The 26,965-nt window shown below is 32.2% G+C and overlaps 1 protein-coding gene across 3 annotated transcripts in view; it reads left to right on the forward strand.

The window, feature by feature from the left end:
* The window catches only part of LOC114338119 (GTP-binding protein Rhes), a 108,289-nt gene that overhangs the window by 27,366 nt on the left and 53,958 nt on the right, over positions 1–26,965 (forward strand). For all 3 annotated transcript variants that reach the window (XM_050651275.1, XM_050651274.1, XM_050651273.1), the window contains one exon: positions 15,007–15,238. In XM_050651275.1, the coding sequence (XP_050507232.1) occupies positions 15,055–15,238 (184 nt within the window). In that variant the 5' untranslated portion in view covers positions 15,007–15,054. The remainder of the gene's footprint in view (positions 1–15,006; positions 15,239–26,965) is intronic.

Here is a 26,965-nt window from a genome sequence, read left to right on the forward strand (position 1 = left end):
AGACACATAGAAAGAGCTGAGGGAGACCTATGTTCAGCAGTGGAAGCGTACGGGTTGATGATGATTATGATTAGGCTTCCCATCTTTTTATTTATATTTGATAATCTAGCATTCACTTCTCATTCTTCCTGACCTTTCTTATTTATAATAACCCCCAGATAAGTAAAATGGACCATTCTCGCTAATTATTATTAGATATAAAATTATACCTTGCTTTATTAGATATAAAATTAAACAGTATCTCTTCTTTTTGATTTGTATTTCCGAGTATCACGTACTTTGACTTTTATTGGTTTATTTCTAGATAAAAATATTGTGCCTCCTTTTCTAATCTTTTCATAACATTTTTGAAGTTATACGTCTTTAGGCGCGATTGAGATTGAGGGTGAATTTATATTGATCTGCGCGCATGCGCACACCGACAGTATGGTATTATTCGTTATACGGGCTCTGATTGGGTGTTGAAATGATCTGTCAATAATAAATAATTGTTCAATATGAAGGTAAACAAATGTATAATATATTAGTTTTATTGTTGTGAGGACAGAAACAAAAAAGTTTATAATTGTAGTGACATTTAAATAGTTTTTAAAAGCCACAGGTAACGTAATAATTGTAAATGTATCCTAGGTACCTACCTATTTGAACCTACCAAAATACATAGTATGTAATACTTTTATTTACATAATTTGATTACCATCAAAATTTCTATCAATGTTAACCTAATATATTGTTTTCTACTCTATGTTTTGTTGTATTTTTTCAATTCTAAATCATTTCAATTCAAAATCAAAATAATTTAATTTAATTCAAAAATGTCAAAAGCTTAATCCGTTTAGTTAGTCGATCTTCGCACATAATGACACATTACCTCCGTGTCGAAGCGTTTAAGGCGAATGAACCCCAATATACCAACCGCGCTGATAGCTGGTTCGAATCCCAATAAAAAATTTTATTTTTTTTATTTTTTTTTATACATTTTATGATTGTAAGCATATTTATTATATAATTTTATTTTCAGAAAGTAAGTATTTAGTTAAAAAATTTTCCGACAAGTAATGTTCAGAAATCATTTGTGGCATTTTTAATGTGTTTGTGTGTGTTTTATTCTTTTATTATTTTAATTTTTGGCACTGTTTTAATAAAAATGTTTGAGAAGTAGTAAGTATAAATTAGTTTAATATTTAAATAAAATATAAATAAAAAGTATATTAATTTCGTTTAAATCATATAATAGAAGTATAACTTCTTACGTGCGTACAAAGTACACACACATTCTTTTTTTAATCTTTTTTTGTTTTCGCTAGAATAGTAAGATCATCTTCGAAGGCCAGGCATTGATGCTTGTTGTTGAAGATGGATCCGGTCGTTTTAAATTGGCTATTTCTTATTATTGTTTCCAATACTACGTGAAAAAGCACCGCGGATAACGGATCTCCTTGTAAGACCTCCGTTCCCTTCAAATTCATCCGATGAATGAAGAAGTATAACTTCAACAAATTTCTTTCCGGTCTCATTTGATTTTTTCATTATATTATGAATGCGAATTATTATAAACTAAAAATCCTATTGTTGGGTTGCAAGATCAATGAGTGTCCAATTAGGGTTGGAGTAGGTTGATAAACGTGGAAGGGGCATTTCGAAGTCACGTTTATTGTTGTGCGATATCGCAATGCATTAATTGTTTCATATTTTTATCCAAGTCTGTGTATAATAGCAATTGCTAAAAGGGTCGAATACAGCACGATATTTTAAACTGGCAGTTGACACGAACACCATTTTCCCAGTTCACCCACACATGCATTCGGTGTGTAAATTCTAATTAAATGTACACAATTAGTTTTTGTTTAATAATGCAATAGCAGTATTCTAGCTTACCAGCGAAATATAACTTTTAATGAGATTATTAAACGGCAAATGTTTACAGAAATTAACCTTGAACTTTTCCTATTAATTTAATTCTATGGAAGATAATTCTATGGATATACCTATGATTTGATGAATTTTAACCATGCCGGTTTTTAAAAATCCCCTCACTATACTGGCCCTTCTCTATATAATAGACTACCGCTAAGTTTAAAAAATCAAAATAACTTAAGAAAACTCCAAAAAGAGCTGAAAGAGTTTTTGTGAATAATGCATTTTACTCCTTGGAAGAATTTATCCAAGAGACAGCTGGGTAGTCGCGGATATGAGAGTATTGTATTATTTCTGTTTTTTTTTGTATTTTAAGTGTGCAAGTGATTTGTGTAATTTTTATAATTTATTATGTAATATTTATTATGTAATTCTATATTGACTTACCTTCATACATGTATAGGGTTACCATAATTTATTAAGAACCAAATCCGAACAGGGGTAGTCCAAGGGGTTGTAAAACTGTAAAATGTGAATTTGACTGTGTTGCTACCTCTACATTGTACATATATGCGAAATGCTTAGTCTGTACTGAGCCCAGGGATAGGATGTTCTTCATCCGTTATTCTTTCGTACTTTTCAGAAGACATAATTTTTCTCAAAAGTGGCTTGTCATTTTTTATTTTGTCATGAAATTTGGAACATAACATTACAGAATTTGCTTTAATATTGAGAAGCTCCTTTACAGGCAGGATAATCTTCCTCTTTCAGCCGTCCATATAAAATTCATCATCGAAAAGATACGTTCAGTAAGAGCCGAAGTACCAGGCAGACAAAAGATGAATTCTACTACACTCACCGGCACAAAATTCCGCCACCTAAAATTTTTTATTAAGTTTGACAATTTATAACTTTATTATTTGTGCTCAAATTTTTAAGATTTTTGCAGCAGTTTGTAGGTATATGTAAATATGTATTGATATCGTTTGGTATTATTCCGGTAACAAAAAAAAATACAGGGGTGAATGGAAGCATTGTATTTTCTCCTAACTTTAAAGAATTCTGTGGAAAAATGGAAGAGCTGATTTTGTTTCATAGTCCTGTCATACTATCCCGGAGGCATTACTAAAATTTTGTTTTTTGAATTATCCGAATATCCCTTTTGTTGTAAGAGCTCTACCGTTTTTTGTAAATAAAAACACTGATTGACTCATAAAATACAGGTTGGATTGATAAGATTAGAATGGCCCGCATGCAGCCCAGATCTCAATCCTATTGAGCATTTATGGGATACATTAAAAAAAGGTATTCGCTTTCATCCTAGACCTTCAGATTATTTGGTACAGTTATGGCTCTCGTAGAGGAATATCGGGCTATTCCCCAGGCAAGGATAACACATCTTTATTCGATGCCAAACAGATTGCGAGCAGTCGTTGCTGCAAGAGGTGGACATACCCGCTATTGAATTGTTTTGTTTTGTTGTTAATTTTGTTTTGTTTTGTTAATTTTAGTGCGCTTGATAATTTTAATGAAATAAACCTTCAAAGCAAGTTTTTCTTTACAGCTCTTACAATAAAAGAGATATTTGGATAATTCAAAAAACAAAATCTTAGTGATGCCTAAAGGAGTATGAAACAAAATCAGCCGTCCAATTTTTCCACAGAATTTTTTAAGTTAGGAGAAAATAGCAAAAATGTTGTTACCGGAATAATAACGAACAACACCAATACATGTACCTACAAACTGATGTAAAAATCAGTAAAAATTTTGGGTGGCGGAATTTTGTGCCGGTGAGTGTATTTTAAAAATATTCGTAAAGGAAACGTTGCTTTCAGAAAATGCCTAAAATATTTCTTGCATTTGCCATGAGTGTTTGGGGTTTCTTCTTTAGGTAGTAAAGTCCATTTAGGTTTCACCTTTTCTAGAACTTGGAGAAGTGACGAGCGCTCATCAAATAATTCATCCCCATTGACAGAATTCGGTACAACGCCGACTACAGTTAAAGCGCTCTCTTCCATCTCTTTCCAGGTAGGATCACCTTGTAACCTTAACCATTTGATTTAGCGCAGAATGAAATTTCCCACCGTTGGGCCAAGTTTTTTCCATTTTTTTTAGTAAAAAAATTTCTCATATCCGGACGCCAATCCGGACATGTCTTTCAAATCCGGACTGTCCGGACGAAATCCGGACGTATGGTAACCCTAACATGTATGACACAAAAGGTGAATAAATTATTTATTATTATTATTATTATACGGTATACATAATATAGTAAATATCTAATATTGTAAAAGCCTAATGCGACAAGTCACGCAATGTGTCCGGGACATTTGTCGATATGTAAACATTCAATGACTTTTAATAAACGTCATTTTATTTTTGAAGTTATACTTCTTTACGCGCGATATGAGGGTGAATTTTTATATGTTAAAACCTATGATCTGAGCGCATGCGCATTATAACTTTGTTCTGATTGGATGTTCAAATGACATGTCAAAAATTATCCAATATGGCAGCTGTAGCACAGCTGTGGTGTGGACGGTTGACGGTTTGGTTATGTAATGTATGGTTGTTGCGTGTTAAAATTTGTGGGAAGATAAACAACAAAGGTTAGTTAATAATTATACTTCTTTAGGCGCGATTTCATTGAGGGTGAAATTTTAGTAATCTGCGCACACAGACAGTATGGAGTTCGTTACTAAATGTTTTAATTTATGTATTTATCAGTCCAGAAAAGGTGTGGAAAGAATATATTAGTGTTTTTAAATATATTTTTCTACAAACGTGTTAAAAATGCAATTTATAGCACTCCATAGGAGCGTTAAAAATGCTACTTTAAAGCACCGGTGCTTTAAAGATCTTAAGGCACTGCAGTTAAAAGTGAATTGTCAAATTGTGAAACGTCAAAATATTTATATTTCATTTAGAAACATTAATAGATATTAATAATACTTACTTACGAATGTTTCTTCTAAAATTTAGGAATATATTAATTTTATAATACATTTAAATATGTAGTAATTTTCTTTACAATTTTTACTTACCAATTTGTTTTGTTTATACCTAATATCGCCGTTGTCTAGCAAGTGTCTGCGTAGATTAGCGGTATGTGTATTTAGCTACGGACCCATTAGTACTTGGTTCGATTCCCACATAAGGAATTTTTTTTTGTTTATTATTTATGGTTATTGACATCTTAGACTATTATTATATGGACTTATAAATGATTAAAAATAATTAAAAATAATTAAAATAATTAATCGGGATGTTGCCCAACTATTTACCGGGTTGCAAATTTATAATAATTGCCTTTTTCAAAATGCACTTTTGAAATGAATTTTTCTTATGCACAAATGCAATTTCAGATTTCTTATTCATTACAATAGTTCACAAAATTTCCTGACATTCTCACGAATCCAACGCACCAAACTGCATTAAAATCCGTCTTACTGCGCCAAAAATCGAGAGTAAGACCTTTTTTGTGCTTCAATGCCTCGACTAATTCGGCCAGAGATCGAGAGGTCGTGAGTTCGAATCCAGTGTAATCTTATACTTTTTTTTTATTTTTTTTAAAGCGGTAAGCATAAAATTAGTTTGGTGTTTAAAAAAGAATTAAAACAAACTGTTTAAAGTATATTTATTTTTAAGAAATCATATAATAGAAGTATAACTTCTTACGTGCGTACAAAGTACACACACATTCTTTTTTTTATATTCTTTATAACGAATATTGAGAAGAATTTTTTAAGGAAAGTTGACAGACATAGGATGGGAGCGAAGAACAAATGCTGAGATTTATGAAACGTTTGGCGAAGGGAGAATAAGCGATTTTGTCAAAGCTAGAAAATTGCAGTATATAGGTCATCGTGCTACAATGGAGGACAGTAGAAACGTAAAGAACATATCATGAAGAACACCGGAAGATAAGAGGAAAAGAGGCAGATTGAAGCAGTTGCGGAAGACTACAAGAAAAGAAGATAGAAAATTGGAGAATAGAGGCTAGAGGCAGAAGGAGATGGAAGATAATTACTAAGCTGTGGGCCTGAAACGGCCTGCTACAAGCTTTTATAATATATAAGTAGTTATCAAATAGAATTGGCAATAATTAAAAAGTATTAATTTTAATCCGCTCTGTAAAGAACTACATCATCACACCCTCGGCATAATATAATTATTTTCTAAAGAATTTATGGTCTCGCCCGCCTGCTGTAATTATATATAATTTTATTCATTGTCGTAAATAATTTTTGAAATTTAGGTCAGGTGTTTTTCTCTTTTTTATTCCAACAGCAGGTTGTTGACTGCGGCTAATGTTAATAATAAATCTTCCTTTGTTGTGTTTGAATAAAGAATAAAAATTTGTTAGAATTTTCGGATATGTGGACTGATTTAGTATAATATAATCCAAAATACTAGGTTGTTCAATAAGTTTTGCAGTTCGATAAGAGAGGGCGTCGCTACTAGTCTAATTTTATTTTGTTATGTTGGTACACTCTTCATATATGAACGTGTGTGAAGTTTCATTCAAATCTGTTAATTCATTATTTGTTTACAAGCCATTTATTATCGATGTGTCATAGTATTTTTTAAAATGGAAACAATCAAGTATGTGCATTAATTGAATTTTTATTTTTGGAGGGTTTAAAAGCATACGAAAGTTATGAACGAATGTTGAAAGTGTATAAGGACTCTTTTCCTTCAATTAGTACAATACAAAGATGAGTTGCTGAATTTAAACGTGGTCGTACAAGCCTAGAAGACAATCCACGTCAAGGACGTCCAAAAGCATCAACAACCCCAGAAATTATAAAAAAAATATTGGATATGGTATTAGAAAACCGTCGAGTTACTGAAAGATATTTAGTAGAAGTCCTAGGCATCTCATTGGGCAGTGTAAGCAATATTTTTACTGAAGTATTGGGTTTCAGAAAACTGTGTTGACAATGGGTGCCGCATTCGCTAACAACGGAACAAAAACACATTCGAATGCGACTTTCTCAGCAGCATTTAAAGCGTTTTCGAAAGGATAAGGTAGATTTTGTGAATCGATTCATCACTATGGATGAGACTTAAGTCTACCATATCACCATGATCCTGAATCAAAAAAAGGGGGTAAAGAGTGGTGTGAACCTGGTTCTTAGGCTCCGAAACGAGTTCGAGTCCACAAATCGGCTAAGAAGGTGTCAGCAGTGGCGTAACAAACTCAGTCGGGGCCCCCCCGCAGTATTTGAAGTGGGGCCCCTTTTAACCCGGGAGCAGTCGCGCCGTTAGAAAAAATCCAACTTTTTATCATTTTCCGTGATAACCTAATGAAAAATTTTGCAACATAACTTTCCACTTGTAAGTGCCTCGAAGAAGATTGTAGTAATGCGTAGGATTTTTTTTTTAATTTTTTTAATTTCATTTTTATTTTTTTTTGTGGAATTTATGGCTTTGCTAGGAACCAATTAGTTTTAGAATTGTTAGAAATAGGTATTTTTAACATAACAAGCAAACAAAAATATTATAAAATTGAAATTTGTTTTAAATTCATATTGTTAGATTTTGTTCTACGCGCGACTGCTTACGTGACAGAAGTGAGCACGACTGCTCCCGCGTTAAACAATTACTAAATAAGACTTATTTAACAAAAACTTTTTTGTGTTAGCGTTATCATTCACTGTTCATAATAACTTAAATTTCTCATCTTTATTGGTATACAGACCCATTCCGACCCGGGGTGCAAGGGGGCAGAGTGAGCCGCCCTAATATGGGGAAAAACAAAAATTTTATAAGGAAATTATAAAAATTATAAAAACATAAATATATGATTAAAGATTTACTTAAGTAAATTATAGATTAGATAACACAAAAATTTTGTAAGGAAATTATAAAAATTATAAAAACATAAATACCTATATGTTAAAATCCATAAGGAAAATTTTCCTGCAGCCTTCTGTATACCATTAATTACAAAAATTGAAGAAAAAGATCTTCTGCGTAAAAGGTATATTAGTTTAAAACCCCAATAAAGGGCTACATTAAAATACAGAACGTTTTCGCTCTAAAGAGAGCATCATCGGTGTTCTAAGCAAGCTCTACTATGTTTAAATATGCAATTATATCATTCCAGTTGAAATATTGTGAACTATAAAGGTACTTAACTCTTAGAGAGAAATTCATATTTTTCGACATACCTCGTATAAAGTTGGTAAAATGTGATATATTACGATTGAATCTTCGTTTTGAGATAATGCAAAGCTTTTTATAAAGAATCTGATAAGAATTTTAGAAAGAATTTTTTCGTAAAATTAAAAAATTAATAATAAAAAAATAGTTATTATAATTGTAATAAAATGATGTCGGTTATCGGTAATTTGAGAAATATTTGGAAAAATTTGTTTTGTATTTACAAGGATGTAATTACATATTATACCCTATTCCACGAATATACGCCTGTGTTGGATTATTTCGATTATTGGAACGAATATTTTATTGTGCAAAATATGAAGAACGAAAATAAATTGCAAATTACATTGTTGTTTAATGAAATAATTATTAGAGCCATTTACTTTCGTAATTATGTTGCACACTGAAATATTCGTTGTCGCGATAATCCAAAACAGGCGTATGTTGGTGGAATTAACCATAAAATTAAAATCGTATATTGTTAAATATAAAAGCACTTTACCCTTGAGTTAAATTCCTATTTTTTGACTTACCTCGTATAAAATTGATAAGCTTTGATATCTGATGGTTTATCTGGCTTATTTTGTATCTCAGATTTAAGACCATTCAGAGCATTTCATGAAGAATAACTTTTTTCGTAAAATTCATAATAAAAATGTTTCCCATATGGTTCGAAGACACGCAGACATACTGTATAAGTGCTCAAAAAAATTTATTTTGAATTTTCAAATTGTAATGTCTGACAGGACCGTAACTATCATTGGGGCAACCGGGGCAGTGCCTCGTGGCCCCCGGCGAAGGGGGCCCCGCGATTTTAATCGCGTTATACTGCCTATAGGCAATATAATGCGATTAAAAACCTACATTATAGCCGAAGAATGTAAGTAACATTATATGTAGTATATTTTTTATGAAAACAGAAAATATGTTATATTGATGGTAAATATTTGCAAAATATTTAGCTTAAAATAATGTGATTTCATTTTTTTTGTGTTGGTCAAATAAAATAGCAATATGTAGGTAGGTACAGGAAACTTCAGTCATGGGGTACATTAAAATGCGTTTTCAAGTGGTTAAGTATCAATTTTCCCGGACTCCTTCTGCTGGGTGATTAACCCCAGACCCCCGGTAGGGGGCCCCCAGATCACGTTTGCCCCGGGGCCCCCAACATCGTACTTATGGCCCTGATTTAATGTCATATTCGAATTCAGCATAATCAAAAAGCAAATAGAAACATTTTTGAACAAAGTAAAATGATGAATTCATCGATATCTTTTAAAATTATTTAGTATAAAACAGTTTTATTGTTTAAAGAATTAATAAACAATTAGAGGCATCTGTGAGTAGAACTTTTCACTTTAAGATAAGATATATATAAACTAACAAAAAATGTTTTAGAAAAATATAAGCTTGTTTGATTTTTTCCGAAACCGAAACAATGCAAGTTTTTCTACATCTGTTGAGAGATTGTCCAATGATTACACTAGAAAAGTTGTCAATAATTGCTAAATAAATGCGTACCAAACACAAACATAAATAACATTCAATGCAACCAACCAATATGAAATTACTGGCGATAATATTGTATCGAAATACTAAAAGTAGGTAAAGAACAGAGAGAAAAAAAAACCCATTTTTAGATTTAACAATATTCTTCTTAAATTCGGCAAATTGCAATTCTAGTATCTTTCAAGAGTCACGTATTCAAAGCATTATATAGTTTATTATCGCTGTCATAAAATTCGGTAGGCCGGAAGGGATTAAGTTTCTAGATATTATGAGATGATTCACTTGGCAAATACGTCTATATAGTTAGAAATTTTTACGTGTTTAAATTGAAACAGACAACGTAAAATAATATAACAAGAACAGATTTTTACATAATATCAGATGACAAGATGGGGCCCTTAAGCGATTGGGCCCCCCCCGCAAGCTTCATGCTGCGGGGCCCTCTGTTACGCCCCTGGGTGTCAGCATCAGTTTTTTGGGATGCGAGAGGAATTTTGTTTGTGAATTACTTGCAAACTGGTAAAACAATAAATTCTGAATATTATTGTAACCTTTCAGACCAGCTGGAGGAAAAAATTCGTGAAAAAAGACCTGGTTTGCAGAAGAAAAAATCCTTTTTTATCAGGATAATGCACCGTGTCATATGGACATTTTAACAATGGGTAAAATCCATGAATTCCATGAATTTTAAATCATGAAATTCAAAAAGTTCGAATTGTTGGAGCATCCACCGTATTCAGCAGATTTGACCCCTAGTGACATCCATCTATTTCAATACCTAAAAAAAGTCATGCGTGGGAAGAGTTTCTCATCAAATGATGAAGTCATAACATCTGTGGAAGCGTATTTTGCAACCCTTCCATATTCTCACTTCAGGGTATTTAGTAATTTGCAAATTGGAATCTCGTTGGAACAAGTGTATTGATGTTCAGGTAGACTATACTGAATAATAAAGTTTATTGCAATCCATAAAATTGTGTTTTTCTGATCGAACCGCAAAACTTATTGAACAACCTAGTACATGGATCAACTCAACTTGTGCATACCTGTACATATTAGATAATTTGAATATCCTGGCACTAATATGTGAAAGGCGGTAATCATAATACAGCTATGCAATTGGTGTTTTATCCCGTCTCCTTTGTATAGTTTGGATTAATTTATTTATTGAATAATTGGCTTTTGTAGTTTAAACAATAGATGGAACACAGATCAATATTTATCCATTGGGTATAATATCAAAAGTTATTTATTATAGGTACAAGGTTTAATGTAGTAGAGGATTTCAATATATTATAAACTAGGGTTTTACTTTACTGATAACCTTATTTTCCTGTTTGATACTAATGAGGTTCTGTCCACTGAATAAGGGCGGTACAATCATAAAATCGAATGTGAAGCAAATGAGATATACATATTGATATGTCAAGTGGTTGAAGTTGCATTGATCTCTAATGTTTGTATTTCTCACCCTGTTTCTTTTTGTTATCCCCACTATTGTTCTTAGGGTTTTCATTTCGGCAACTCTTAGCATCTGTTTCATTTTGTTGGTGTCTTCGCTCACTTCTGTACCATATGTCTTGATCGGTCGTATGCAAGTCTTGTAGATTCTAATTTTACTATCTGTGCGCATATATATATTTGACGAGACTATCTCTTGCAGACACCCTACAACGCTGATGCTTTGTTGATCTGACTCCTCGGGTCCTTTACTGGGTCGTGGGTGCTTGATATATCTACGCCCAGATATCTGAACTTCATCACCTCAACCACTAACTTACATCTGAACGGATCTTTTGCTATTGTCATACATTTAGTTTTGTTGGTAGAAATGTTCATATATTTAGTTGGCGACTTATTTAAAAGAAGTAAAAGAGCTGTTTTTGAAGATCATCTTCTGATTCGGCAATAATAAAAATTCTTTTGTTGTCCAATCTATATCCGAGATTAAGAGACGTTACTTTTTTTATAATGTTGCCCATGAGTAGGTTAAATAAGAAGAGGCTTAAACTGTCGCCTTGTCTAATTACTCCCGATGTTGGAATTATTTCAGTGAATTGGTCTTCTGCTCTAACTTTGGTTACGTTGTTGTTATTAATTTAGGTTATGGACTATCTTTGTTATACTGGTCGGTGTTTTATTTTCTATTAATACATTTAGAATGCCTCCCAGGCGAACGCTGTCAAACGCGTTCGTCAGATCAATGAAGCAAATATACACTGGCATGCCGAAATCTATAGCTTTTTCTTTTATTTGTTTTATTATAACTACTTCGCCAGTTATAGACCGCCCCGTTGTAAAACCTTGTTGTTCTTCAGCATTAGTGATTTGCCTTACCAATTTGTCCTTAAGAATACCCGTGAAAGTTTCATCGTTGTACTTAAGAGGGTTATTCCTCTGTATTTTTGTGGGCAAGTTTTTTGTCCTTTTTTAAATATGGGTATTGTGATGCTCTTATGCCGTTGTTCTGGTGTTTCTGTTTCGTTTAAGATTTTGTTAAAAATAGTTGAGAAAGTTTACTTGCAACTGTTCAGGGCCTACATATTTTAAAAGTTCATTGGGTATACCATCCGTTTCAGATGATTTTCTCTTTTTTAGCTTTTTGGTCTTTGCTTCGTTATGGATTGTAGCACTTATATTTGGTTCGTATTCGTTTATATATTCAGTGTTTCTTCAGCCTTACATGGCTCTTTAAAATGCTGTTGCCATGTCTCTGTAGGTACTCTTGTGGTCTACAAGAACTCGTTAACTGGTTTGTTCCTGTTCCGAAGCATTTTACATACTTTCTTTTGGGCACTATATAAGTCCTGCCTAATAATGCAAATAAAATAGTAAATTTAAATGTACATATACGTATATACCTATCTTTAGAGTCTTCGATGAAAAATAAAATAAAATAGTTACATTGCTCGACAGTTTAGTTTGTTTTTGCTTTTTTTGCCGTTGTTGGAGTTGGAGTACATCTCATGCATTTATTCCCGCTTTTATAACACCTGTAAACATCGAACCTTGTTTGAAATAATTGCTTGTACGTGCCTTTAAGCGCAATAATTGGGACAAAATACGGAAAAGCATGAAGCTCTGAAAAGTCGGGATGTAGTTGTTTTTGCACAGTTCATACGTAATCTTTGCGAATTTGATTGGATGGAAAATGTTTCTCGTCTGCTATGTGATGTTGAAAATATTTTTTGGAGTTATACTTCTATAGGCGCGTTGGTGGGAGTAAATTTGTATGTATATACGTATGTATATACGAATTTATCAAAAGTCTTGGTCCTGGACGCAGCTCAGACTTTATATGGGCTCTGATTTGGTAATTACAATGACCTGTCAATAATTGTTCAATATGTCGGTTATGGGTAAACAAATGTTGTGTATATTAGTTTTTATTGTTATGAGAACAAAGACAAAAGCAAGTTTATAATTTTAGTGACTTTTTAAATAGTTTTTAAAAGCAACAGGTACGTAATAGGTAATTGTAAAAGTTTCAGTGTTGTAGATAATAAACAATTACATACGTATTTGTAAAATACCTAGCTAGTAGGTAGGTAATGCTTTGATTTACATAATTTGATTACCAACAAAATTTCTACCAATCTTCACCTAATATATTGTTTTTTAGTCTATTTTTTGTTGTATTTTAATATTTTAATTCCACAAAAATCAAACTAATTTGATTAAACTAAGATAATAAGTAACTATCAAAAAATAAAACTTTCACTTGGTGTAACTTCCCACGTCACTCATAAAGTCTCTGTGGCTAAATTCTGCGTGCGTTGATCTAACAACCTGATATGAGCAGGTTCGATCCCCAATGCAATTTTTTTTTATTTTTTTTATACATTTTATGATATATAAATGATATTTATATTTATTATATTTTTTTTCAGAAAATACGTACCTATTTAGTTAAAATTTTTGCCAACAATAATTATTGTTCAGACATCTTTTCTTTGTTTCATTTTTAATGTGTTTGCGTGTGTTTTATTCTTTAATTTTTTTAATTTTTGGTATTGTTTTAATAAAAATGTTTGGAAAGTAGTAAGTATTAAAATTAGTTTAATATTTAAATAAAATATAAATAAACTGTTTAAAGAATATTAATTTCGTTGAAATCATATTATAATAGAAGTATAACTTCTTACGTGCGTACACAGTACACACACATTCTTTTTGTTTTTCTTATTTTATGGCCTTTGGTTGTTAAAAATATAATAGTAATAATAATTCAGAACATATAATTATTATTTTATAATAAGAGAGATAATATCTTCGTATCATAAAAGAAGATATAAAAACGACTAAAATCCTACTATTAAAACTACTACTAAAAACGACTAAATTTGTTAAAATACCTAAAAACGGCTACATCACAGAACTAGTTTTCGATCGGATGACCGATCATCATCAGTGCTTACGTGATTGTTACATGCTAACCACCGAAATACAAAAATATATAGTAAAGACCCTTTAAAATTGATCCGTCATGGAAACATAGATAAAATATGTGAACTTAAACATGGATGTACAAAATATCCCATGTATTATGCTCCAGGTACCATTTGAGCCCAAAATTGACTTGTTCACATGTTGACTAGATGATGGCAAGTAATATTGGTGAATTTAAGTTCACATTTTATCTATGTCTCCATGACGGATCAATTTTAAAGGGTTTTTCCCCATACATTCTTGTATTTTGGTGGTTAGCATGTAAGAATCACGTAAGTGTATCCTAAAGATACCATGGCCGGCGAAAGTCACAAATGTAAATGTCCTTAAGAGAATCAAACTTCGAAACCACCAAGAAAAGGAAAATGGCATATCTGGCTCACACCATGCCAAACGAAAAGTACCAGTTCCTTTAACTTATAATCGAGGGTAAAATTGAAGGCAAGAGAGGAATAGGACGCAAGAAAATGTCCTGGCTCCGAAACATAAGGAAATGGACAGGGATTAACGACATACAATCTCTGATGCACATTGCAAGAAACAGAGTGTAATGGAAAATGTGATCGCTAACATCCATTAATGGATATGCATCTGAAGAAGAATTATTATCTTTGAATTCGACATATAATAATTATTATCTGTGATATAAAAAATAGGCACTAAAACTTGTTTAGAGACAACTACAAAAGATAAAAATCACTTAATGGTAATATGTAAGAGGGACAAAATAACGAATGTACGATTTAATTGCATTTGACACCTAATATTCTCCTTGTAAAATACAATAGAAGTACAATACAATACCGTACAGAACAATGCTGTTGTTTTTGTGAGTGAGAGAGTTTCTGCCCCGTACATCATAATAGGAAGAACGTATTGGTCAAAATGTCTTCCGTTTCATAGCTATCGGGAGATAATAGCAGATATCGACAGATAATAGTCATTGTTTATTTCACGTCCCCGTCTTACTCTTACATCGGTTAGTTAATGGTAAAATAATTAAACTTTTTCTTTTTCTTTCAGAAGAAACGACATTCGTAATGTCCTCAATACTAAATTCAGACGAAGGAAATGGACCTGTCCGCTTGTAGAAGTTGTTTCTGTCATAATTCTCAACCGAATGAAGAATCGATGGTGTCGCAAGAGTGCCAAAATATAGTGGTATCGTATCCGGGACCAAGTTCTGCCAACAACAACAGTTCTGGAGACGATGCAGTAGCTCCATTCAAGAACTGCTATAGATTAGTTGTACTAGGTAAGTAGATAAATCAATGAGTCTTTGTCTGTTAAGTTACGCATTATGATTTATGTAAAAATGGGTTTAATACAATTATTTAGTGTGATATTTAAGAAATATAATAATAATATGGAGATTTATTAGAACGCAGAGGAAAAAAATAAGCGAATTAAGAGAAACCAACAAAATAGATGTTGATACCTGGACCTCCTATCTCACTCAATTGTTTAAGACAGGCGAAGACCAGAAACACTAGAGATAACAACCGAAAATGTAATCGCCATAACGGAAGAAATTACTACAGCATTAGAAAAACTGAAAAACCTTACATCTCCAGGACCGGACATGATTGAAAACGAAATTCTGAAATACTGTGGAAACACATTAACAACTGAACAACTAAAGATACTTGTACAAAAATTCTCTCGGGACATACAATACCTATAACAGCTGGTGCACTAGCCTATGCCTATAATACTAGCACATGGCTTGATGCATTATTGTTTTCCACTCCATTTTGTCAGTCGTTTTTCTTTCCCAGTTCCTTACGTTAAGTCTTCTCATATCTTCTCTAACTTCATTACTCCATCGAAACCTAGGTCTTCCTCTTCGCCTTTTCATTGCAAATGCACTAGATAGTACCATTCTGGCAATTCTAGAATCTAGAATCATTCTCTGCACATGGCCCAATCATCTAAGTCTTTGCGACTTAATTACTGCTAATATATTAGGATCTTGATAGAGCTCAGTTAGTTAGACAACAAAGTTAGTTATTTGTTCTTCTTATCCATTGTCCATTCAAGTTTTTCCAACAGAAGATTTTGCACAGTATTTTCATCTCCCAAACTAATAACAACTCTTGGTGTTTTTTGGTTGTTACCCATGTTTCAGAAGCATACGCCAATCGGCCTTATTACGGTCTTGTAGGTTCTTAGTTTTGTTCTTAGATATATATTTTTGTTTCTTAACAACCCGTTAAGAGCATATATAGCGCGGTTGCCCGACATAATTCTTTTTTGTATTTCTTCTTCACAGTTAGGATCTCTTATGAAGGTAGTTCCTAAGTACTCAAATCTTTCAACTTCTTCGAATTTATATTGTGTTCCCTTCGCTGTTACCATTGTTGCTGCCCTCTCTTCGAGTGTCATGACTGTTTCCATTAGTCCATATTGCTCCTAGCCAACCAAATCGTCCGCGTATACTAAGCACTGATGTTTTTTGGTAGATCAGACCTGTTCTATTAATGTTTACTTCCTGTATAACCTTTTCTAGTATTATGCTAAATAGTATAGATGATAATGGATCACCCTGCCGCACTCCTTGTTTCACCTCAAAGCTTTCGGTTATACTATTGTTTATCTTGACTTTATTCACTGTCCTTTGGAGAGTTAATTTTATAATCAAAAGTAAAATTTAATAAAAAATTGTTGTCCTGGTAAAAGGTATATTATTTTAAGAAGCCCCTATAGGGCTACAAACATAGAAAAAAAACGTTTTCGCTCTGTAACAAGAGCATCATCAGTGTTACATGAACATGGTGAGGCACCTAAAAATACAAAGGTTAAAACCTTTTAAAAATAGACTAAAAGTCTTATATAAATGTAAACATCGTAAAATCCAAAGGATGGGTATAATTCCTATGGATGTGGCTTTAGGGCAACATTTGACTCCCACACGTGGTAAGTGGGTTACTAGGTAATAATTAATTAGTAATTAATACCTAATAATACCTAATTAATTATTACCTAGTAACTAGTGGGTTACTAGGTAATAATTAATTAGTAATTAATACCTAATAATACCTAATTAATTATTACCTAGTAACTCACTTACCACGTGTGGGAGTCATATGTTGCTCTAAAGCCACATCCATAGGAATTATATCCATCCTTTGGATTTTACGATGTTTACATTTATATAAGACTGTTAGTCTATTTTAAAAAGGTTTTAATCTTTGTATTTTTGGGTGGCTCACCATGTTCTTGTAACACTGATGATGCTCTTGTTACAGAGCGAAAACGTTTTGTTTCTATGTTTGTAGCCCTATAGAGGCTATTTAACGACGTTCTACACCTTCGGCAAAGAATTAAGGATTTTCATGAAATTTTAGTATGTTATAGTTTACTTCAAAAAACTGTAAGACTTGATTTTTTAAAAATTGTTTTACCGTGCCGTTTAATTACTATTAAGGGTCAAAGTTAAGTTTTAACATGGGCTCTTATGGGAATTCTTAAAAAGTTAATAACTTTTGACCCAAATTTACGATTTTTAATTAGTTATGCTTAAATTAAAGGTTTCTTTGTAAAGAATAAAATATTAAAAAATGAGGATTGTTTACCGTACCATTTATTGTTAATTTATTTATTATAATTAATTCGGTAACTTATTCCGTAATTTCCGTAATTTATTATAATTTATTTTTATAAAGTATTCAATACTGAAACATATGATTTGAGTATTCTGCTATAAATGCATTGTTACCAACTTTCGCTTGCATATAAGTTTCCCCCCTTTCCTCTGAGAGGCATACCACGCAACGAAGGTGTAGAACGTCGTTAAACTAGTATACCTTTTACCAGGACAAAAATTGTTTATTAAATTGTACTTGTAATTAATGGTATACAGCCAGCTACAGGAGATTCTTCCTTGTGAATTTTATAATTCTAATAAGCTTTGGACACACATTCATGTCTTGCAATTCTGTGAATAGTTCCCTCCTTTTGACTTGATCGAAAGCACTTTTAAAATCAATGAAAAGAACCATGGTGTCTTTATTATATTCCTGACTTTCAGCCTGTATTTCTCGTAGTGTGAAGACCTGATCCACAGTTAGTACTTCTGCCTTTTCTGAACCCACACTGATATTCTCCTATGCTTTTGTAAACCTTCGTTGTTAATCTATTTTTAATATGCATAGACAATATTTTATACGTTATGTTGAGCAGCGCTATGCCTAGATAATTGTGACAATCAGCCATATTACTTTTTTTGTGAATAGGACATAGTATTGCTTCTGTCCATTGCTCAGGTAGTATTTCTTGTTCTCATATATTATTAATTAGTTTCTGGATTTTATCTACTGACTGATTTCTTCCAAATTATTGAATCATTTCAGCCGGTATGCAGTCGCTTCCTCGGCTTTTGTTCATTTTTAAATTATCGATGATATTCTGAATTTCGCTTATAGTCGGAGCCTGCTCTTCACTCTATTGATTTTGTAATCATTTACTAGATCCATTGTGTCCTCGTTATTATCATCTGTCTGTTCAGGTCCATTTAGAAGCTCATCAAAGTACTGCTTCTAGCGTTCTAATATCTCTGGTTCACCCGTCACCCATAATCATTTCTCCATTTTTATCTTTATAATGTACAGGTTTAGGCTGATGTCTTCGTTTCTGATTATTTATCCCTTGGTACAGGATCCTAATTTGATTATTTTTGTAGCTTTCCTCTATATTTTTAAGCTTAGCTTTATAATGTTTCCTTTTTCTCGTAGTATTATTTTGGTTTTATTTCTTTGTTCAGTGAAATTTTCCTGCGTTGAAAAATTTAAGAAATTTACTCAATTTAAACAATTCTTTAAAAAATTATATAAAATAAAACAGTTTATTTCTTACCTTGTATTTCTAACTGTACAAAAAGATATTTTATTTTTATAGAATCTGTTAAAGAAATTTTACGACCTGTTAAAAATCACAGCTGAAAGCAGATATCGTTAAAATTGTTCGTCACTAATTCCAAGATATTGTTAAAGAACACTGAATTTTTGCTAAATTTTCAAGTACATACACAATATTTTATCGTATTTTCGTATTTCTTATTCTATCTTTACATTACACAGTTTCGTACGGATCTTCGAGAGAACCACACGTATCTATTTACATCGGCCGGTGATATCGAGTGCTTAATAGTCAACAGATTTGTATTAAAACTTGTTAAATTATTTCTATAAAAAACAAACTGAAATAGTGGTAGTGTAGGAACACACAATGAGTGTCAATTCGGGGGGGAAAGACCCCCCCACTCATCCTCCAATCGATTCTACAGAACCGCAAGATATTAATATGCAAGTTACGGATTCAGGTATATTCAATACACAGGGAAATCAAAACGTAAGTACACCAATTTCTTCAAATATCGAGCAAACTAATCCTTTGAAAGACGGAAACACCTCCCAATTACAACCCCAAAGGGAGAAACAGGTATTTAAGTATGAATCAAACGATCAAGAACCTTACCATTTATATGTTGAAAATAATCAAACGAACTTTTCGGGTAGGCTAAATTCATTAAAAGTCGGGGATTTAATTTTATCAAATTTTCCTGAACTTGACAATAAAATTTTAAGTATAGATACAATAGGTCGCAATAGAATTCGAATAAAAATGAAGGACCCAAAAAATGCTAATTATCTTGTCAGTAACAAAAACGCTAAAGTATTTATCGACAACAATTTAGATATTTATGTTCCTAAATTTATTATTGTCAGGCAAGGAGTAATAAGAGATATTGCGACGGAATTTTCTGAAGAGTATCTCAAAAATAAAATTAAATCTTATGATAATCATCTGCCTTTCGAGGTTTTAAATGTTAAGAGAATAAATCGTAAGGTTACAAAAGATGAAATGACAGAATTTGTGCCAACCAAATCGTGTGTTGTCAGTTTCAAAACAAAAATATTACCCAAATATGTAATTATCAATAAAGTTATTAAAGAGGTAGAGACATACAAACAAAAAGTATTGCTTTGCTTCAATTGTTTGCGTTACGGGCACCTGGGGGGGCACTGTAAGTCTCATCCCCGCTGTTTCAAATGCAATAAGGATCATAATTCAAAAGAGTGTACGGAAGAAGAAATACCACCAAAATGTTTCAGTTGCATGGGAGATCATTTCACTATTAATTTGAAAGATTGCCCGGAGTTTCACCGACAAAAATTAATCAAAGAAACTATGTCATCAACAAATTTAAATTATCATGATGCTAATAAACAAATCCCTAGAAACACCTACGCTTCTATTACTGCAAATCGTTCAAATAACACTAGTAACATCCCAAATAAAAACATGACCTTTCAAAATATGTCCATCCCACCTCCAACCCTCCAACCTAGGACTCTAGGGCCAGATTCTAATATTTTAACCAATAACAGTTACGTTAAGAATTTAAACACCTCAGATTTTTCAACTCATCATTCAGGGTTAGGCTCAGAAAATGTCAAAATTATTTTAGAATTAGTGGCAAACATTATCTCAACAATTAGGAGAACCAATAATTATGATATTTCAAAAACGGAACTAGAATATATAATTAGTAAACAATTAAATATAGACTCATCAGAAAACACATTAAATTCGCAGATACAATACAAAAAATAAATATAATTCAATGGAACTGCCGATCAGCAGTTTCAAATAAAGAGAACTTGGAATTCCTTCTTCACGAGTATGATGCTGCTCTTGCAGTGTTATCTGAAACTTGGTTCAAACAAGGAAAGTATTATAACTTTAAAAATTACAATGTTAGTCGTCAGGATCGCCCAGACGGATTTGGAGGGGTAGCAATATTAATTAAAGCAAACATTTTATATAAAGAAATAATAATAAATACTAAAGTCAATTTTTCTCATAAATGCATTGCTCTTAAGCTTTTACCTAATAAAAAAACAATTCATATAGTTTCATTATATATTGAGCCAAGAAAGAAGATAGCGCTGCAAGAGTGGACTGAATTTTTTGATAATGTACCAAAACCTTTTGTAATAGCAGGTGATTTTAATGCCCACCATGTTTCTTGGGGTTGCGATTTTAATGACACATATGGGAATATTTTATCTGATGCAATAAATCAATGTAACCTTGTTTATCTAAACAGCGGATCTCCAACATTAGTTCCTTTAAGTTGTAAAAGCGCAATCGACTTAACTCTATGCTCTCACGATATTGTACAATTTTTTACATGGACCACAATTGAGGACCCACATGGATCAAATCACCTACCCATATTAATTACACTCGATGTGGAAGATGATCATCAAGTAGCTGTATCCTCGGAGCACAACAGATGGCAGTTAAAAAATGCAAACTGGAATCTATATGTAGCTATTCTTGAATCCAGAGATATAGCTCAAAATTATGATGAATTCCTTTCTATGATTAATGAAGCTGCAGAAATCTCCATCCCAAGAAAAGTCTCTAGTCAGACTAAGCACCGTAATCACTGTCCGAAGCCTTGGTGGAACGAAACTTGTAACAACGCTGCTCATCAAAGAAAAATAGCTTTCATCAAATATAAGAGAACTCCAAATCGTGAAAATTTAATAGAATTCAAAAAAATGGACGCTTTTGCCAAACGCACTTTCAAACTCACAAAAAGGCAAAAATGGATTGAGTACTGTGAAATTTTAAACCATCATACACCAATTTCACAAATTTGGAAAAAGGTAAACTCATATAAAAATCGGAAAGTCCAAAATAGACTACCAATAGACCCAAATGCGAATTGGATAGAAGAATTTCACATCAAAATTTCACCGCCATGGGTACCAACCAACCAAGTTGCATATGATCCCCAAATTTCGTCAGTACCAAGGAACATGACCAATCTAAGCGATAGTTTTTTTATGTGGGAACTGGAACGATGTATGAAACATACCAACAATAGCTCTCCTGGTATAGACAATATTTCATATTCCATGCTTTATAATTTGCCAATGAATCAGAAAAAATATCTTTTAAGTATATATAATGCAATATGGACAGGACAAACAACAATCCCTGAAAGCTGGAAGGAGTATATTATCATCCCAATAAAAAAATATGATAAACCGGATTCCATTCCAACTTCTTATAGACCCATATCATTAGCTTCATGTGTAATGAAAACCTTTGAGAGGCTTATCAAAAATCGTCTTGAGCAATGGTTAGAGAAAGAACATATTCTGCCTGACACACAATATGGTTTCAGAAAATCTAGGTCAGCATTGGAGGCATTAACAGTAATAGTAACAGACACTTTAGCTGGATTTTCTAGTAACTTTATGACTATGGCAGGTTTCAACGATATTACAGGAGCATTTGATAACGTTAACCTAAATGTTCTAACGAACAAACTGATTTCAATTGGATTTCATAAACAATTAGCGAACTTTATAACTTCCCTGTACACCAACAGAAAAATTCATTTAAAAATAAATCAAGAAATCACCAAACCTAGAATCACGAACCTTGGACTCCCCCAAGGCAGCATTTTAAGTCCACTTTTGTTTATATTATATACAATGGATGCCAGTGTTAAACTCAAAAATATACGAACAATACAATTTGTAGATGATATTGTTTTTTATTGTACCAGGAAAAACTTTGAAACATGTGAATATGAACTGAACAAAACCTATGACATCTTTAATGAGTGGCTGAATGAAAATAATTTTACACTCTCTGAACAAAAAACAGAGGTGTGTGTATTTAGCCGAAAACGAAACATTGAGCAGGATCATGTAAAACTGGGACCTTATAATTTCCAAATAAAAAATGTAGTGAAATACTTAGGATTATATCTAGATCGGAAACTGCTATGGAAAGACTGTATACATCAAATAACTAAAAAGTCTGAGAATGCTATTAACATACTGAGAGCTTTCTGTTATACCAAATGGGGAGCTGACCCAAATATTGCCTTGTTGTTTTATAGAACTATGATAAGATCAATCCTGGATTATGGTAGCCATTTGTATGGATTAGCGGCACAAACGCATTTAGATAAAATAGAAAACCAAAAAAACAAAAGCTTGAGAATATGTCTTGGATATCTCAAGTCAACTCCAATAAATATTATGGAAGCAGAAGCCGTAGAACCACCATTACAACTGAGAAGGCAACTAATTAGTAACAAGTTCGTCACGAAAGCATTTTCCAAATCCGCAAGTTATATAACACTTATCCATGAACTTTCAGTTTCAGTACTCACTCAGTCGTATTGGCTAAAAAAGAAAACTCCACTTATCTGTGAAAGTTACACCACTCTTTCTCAATACAGGTTGTCACTATACACATCAAAAATCCAACCAATATTTTCAGAACGTCCACATATTCTGTTTTCTAAACAAATCAAGACATTTCAGATCGACAAACACCACTTTCTCGAAACGGTTAATCAACGATGGCCCGACTACAACCAGATTTACACCGATGGATCAAAACAAATTCGTACAGGCGCCACTTTTTACGATCACACCACAAAATATCACGAAGAGATCAGATTACCAGATGAGGCAACGATATATACAGCAGAAATGTTTGCAATAAGTGAAGCTCTAAAGTATATACTTAGGACTGATAGATCGAAAAGTATTATATTTACAGATAGCAAAAGTGTCGTGGAGAGACTAAAGAATATAGGTGCGTCGAAGAACTTAAATCATCTAGAAGTAGAAATATTACAGACCAATTACGAAATACGTAGCTCACAACGAAAGGTGATAATAGTTTGGATAAAAGGACATTCGGGTATTCAAGGAAATGAAATTGCCGATAAGTTTGCAAAGGCTGCGTCAGACTTAGACAGAGAGTGTATTAATCAGCGTATTCCTTATACCGATTTGAATTCCATACTTAAAATTCAGCTCAAAACCAAATGGCAAGAATTGTATAACAGCAAACAAACAGGACTAAATTACAAATCATGTCAAGTCCAGATCCCGAGGCTAAGATGGTTCCACAACCAAAACAACAGAAACTTTATTATTACCATTAACCGAATAAGAGCAAATCATGCAATGTCACCAACTTATAAATTTAAAATTGGTTTAATTGATGATTCTTCATGTTTATGTGGTGAACTGGGAGACTTAACTCATATTATACTCGGGTGTTCATTAAATAGTGCAAGCACTGATAAATTCTATAATGAAATAGTTAATAACAACATTTTTTTACCCATAAATTTAAATTGTATAATTTTCAATACGAATAATAATATATTGTATTTCTTATATAATCACACCAAGAGGTGCAAAATGAAATTGTAAATTACTAACCACATCTTTGTTAGCAATTCTGCAACTAATTATATTTTGTACGTGTGCACCGAAAAAATATAAAAAAAATATATAAAAAAAAAATTAAAAAAAAAAAAAAATTTAAAAAAAAATTAAAAAAAAAATAATAATAAAAAAAAAAAACAAAAAAAAAACAATAGTAAAAAAGAATATAAAGAAAAAAAAAGCAAAATAAATTATACATATAAAAAGATAAGTAAAAATTAAATTATAAAGAAAACAAAAGAAAAATTTGCACACATTAATCTTACCTTACTAATATTTTGAGCATTGTAATCGTGAGGAAGGATGAGTTTTAAATTAAAAAAAAAAAATAAAAAACAAAAAGAATTGTTATAGTTAAAGAAAAAATTGTCTGGCTAATTGGTCCCTACCAAAGCCATCAAATTAATTAAAAAAAAAAAAATCTTTACATTAAAACAGTTTATTGTCTACGTATAATACTTTTGTTTCGTGCCTCGGTGATAACGTAATCTTTCCTTCTGCGTTTAATTTTTCAAAAATATGTATTAGTTTTCTCAGAATTCGAAAAAATAAATGCATGTAAGTAGCGTTGGACGAAGATTTTGCGCCTACGCAGCTGGTCTTATTTTTTGTTTGTGATGTTGTTTAAAAAAAAGTGTTTGGACCAATACCAATACAGTTTTGGAATTGTTTATAAAATTATACACTTTTCCTTTGGCGCATTACCCAAAATAGACAGATCGAGTGTTTTTTTTTTCTAAAGCAGCGCTGGTACTAACGAATACAATATGCTCTTTAAAAGATAAGAGTATCAAAGAACTCATTTGTGTAAACAAATGAATGGAGATATCTTTATTATTTAATTATTTATTTAATTTACCCTATCTCTTGTATATTTTAAAAGATTTTTTAATATAAATAGTGATAAATGAATTAAGATTCGGTTTTTTATTAACTTAATCCTATTTATGTCAATATTTTATCGAATATTGTATGGACATCGTATCGAAATCAATATAAATATATACGATATTTTTATAAGAAAGTATTGCCGTAATCGATACACGATACGACACTCCATTGGCATAACCAATACACAATATTAAAAAGTATCGATATTGTATCGTATCGTGAAGCCCCAATTCCATTGGTCCTGTACATCAAAGTTTGTCCGACTAGACACCGTTAAGCTATTAACACATTTTCAGCTTACTATTAATTAACTTTTTTTGAACGCGGGATCCAGGCCTAATAGTTTTCTATACGTGCATCGAAGAGACACATTGAGCCGAACATCGAATCGTTGTCAATAATTTATAATACGCTGCAGTGTATCTACAACGTATATACTCGATTAACTTAATAGTATTATCTACCATATTATCCGTTTAATTTTATAACCGAGGATTTGGCGAATTGAAGAAAAGACCAATAAATGTAATTTGTTTTAACTGATTAATTTCAAATAAAAGCAAAAAAATTTTTCTTGCAAGTGTAAACTGAAAATTGCATATTGAAAAATGTTATTTTTTGGGGCACTGTCACCTCCGTTGTATAATTTATTAAATCCGTAGATATATTATGTTATTATGGTCCAGGCTCGCCCCCGTTAGGTAAATTATTCAAATTCTTTTGCACAAACTTACTAAAAAAGAGGTCCTTACAACAAATACATAGGGTGCCAAGAGGTACCGCGGTCGGAAAAGTGTATAAACAATTTTTTTAAACAAATTCAAAAACTCAATTTTTTCTCTCCGGACAATTTTTTTCATTCTTTGGGTTATTCTGAGCGAAAAGGTCTGTTGTTATTTTTTTCTAAAATTGATTGTTGTCAAGTTATACGCGATTTAAAATTTGAAAAAGGCGAAAATTTTCAACACTTATTAACACTATTATTATGAAAGTCAGAAAGTGACCAAATCAAAGTTTAAAGCCCCCCTACAAGATCCTGAAGAAATTTTTGTCATTATTTTATTACTAAGCTGTTATTTTTAATTATTAACAATGATCTCTAAGCGCGTATTAGCCGGCCGCCAATGATGAGTGCAAAAGAAATACACCATTCCGGCCGACCAATGGTGCATCTCACTCGCCCTCAAGCGCTTGAGTGTCACTAATTAAAAATATGCCAATTGAAAGTGTCACTGTCAGTAATTAAAAATAACAACTTAGTAATAAAATAATGACAAAAATTTCTTCAGGATTTTGTAGGAGGGGAGGGGACTTTAAGCTTTGATTTGGTCATTTTCTGACTTTCATAATAATAATTTTTAACCGAGTCATTAAACATTGAAAATTGCCATTTTCGCGTTTTTCAAATTTTAAATCGCGTATAACTCGACAACACTCAATTTTAGAGAAAATTTACCTTTAGAGACCTTTTTGCACCATTGATCATTTTTGACTGTTTACCGTGACAGATTTTAAGTCAGTAGGTGACATTTACTAGCAACTAGACGGTAAGTAATCCAACTCGACGGTAAGTACTCCAACTCGACGGTAAGTAATTCACTTACCGTCGAGTTAAAAAATCTCTTAATTTTAATTTATTTTTTGAAAGAATAAAAAAAACTAACGAATTATCATTATATATAATAAAACTAAGTTGATAAAATGTGTGTGCCGATAAAACTTAAAAAGGATTCCCGATACGATAAAGGGACTTACATAGTGCAATAGCCCTTTATCCCCCCTCGAACAAGTAAGTTCCCGTTTTAACTTAA

Source organism: Diabrotica virgifera, chromosome 5 (genome assembly GCF_917563875.1).
Source record: "Diabrotica virgifera virgifera chromosome 5, PGI_DIABVI_V3a".
Classification (NCBI taxonomy): Eukaryota; Metazoa; Arthropoda; class Insecta; order Coleoptera; family Chrysomelidae; genus Diabrotica; species Diabrotica virgifera.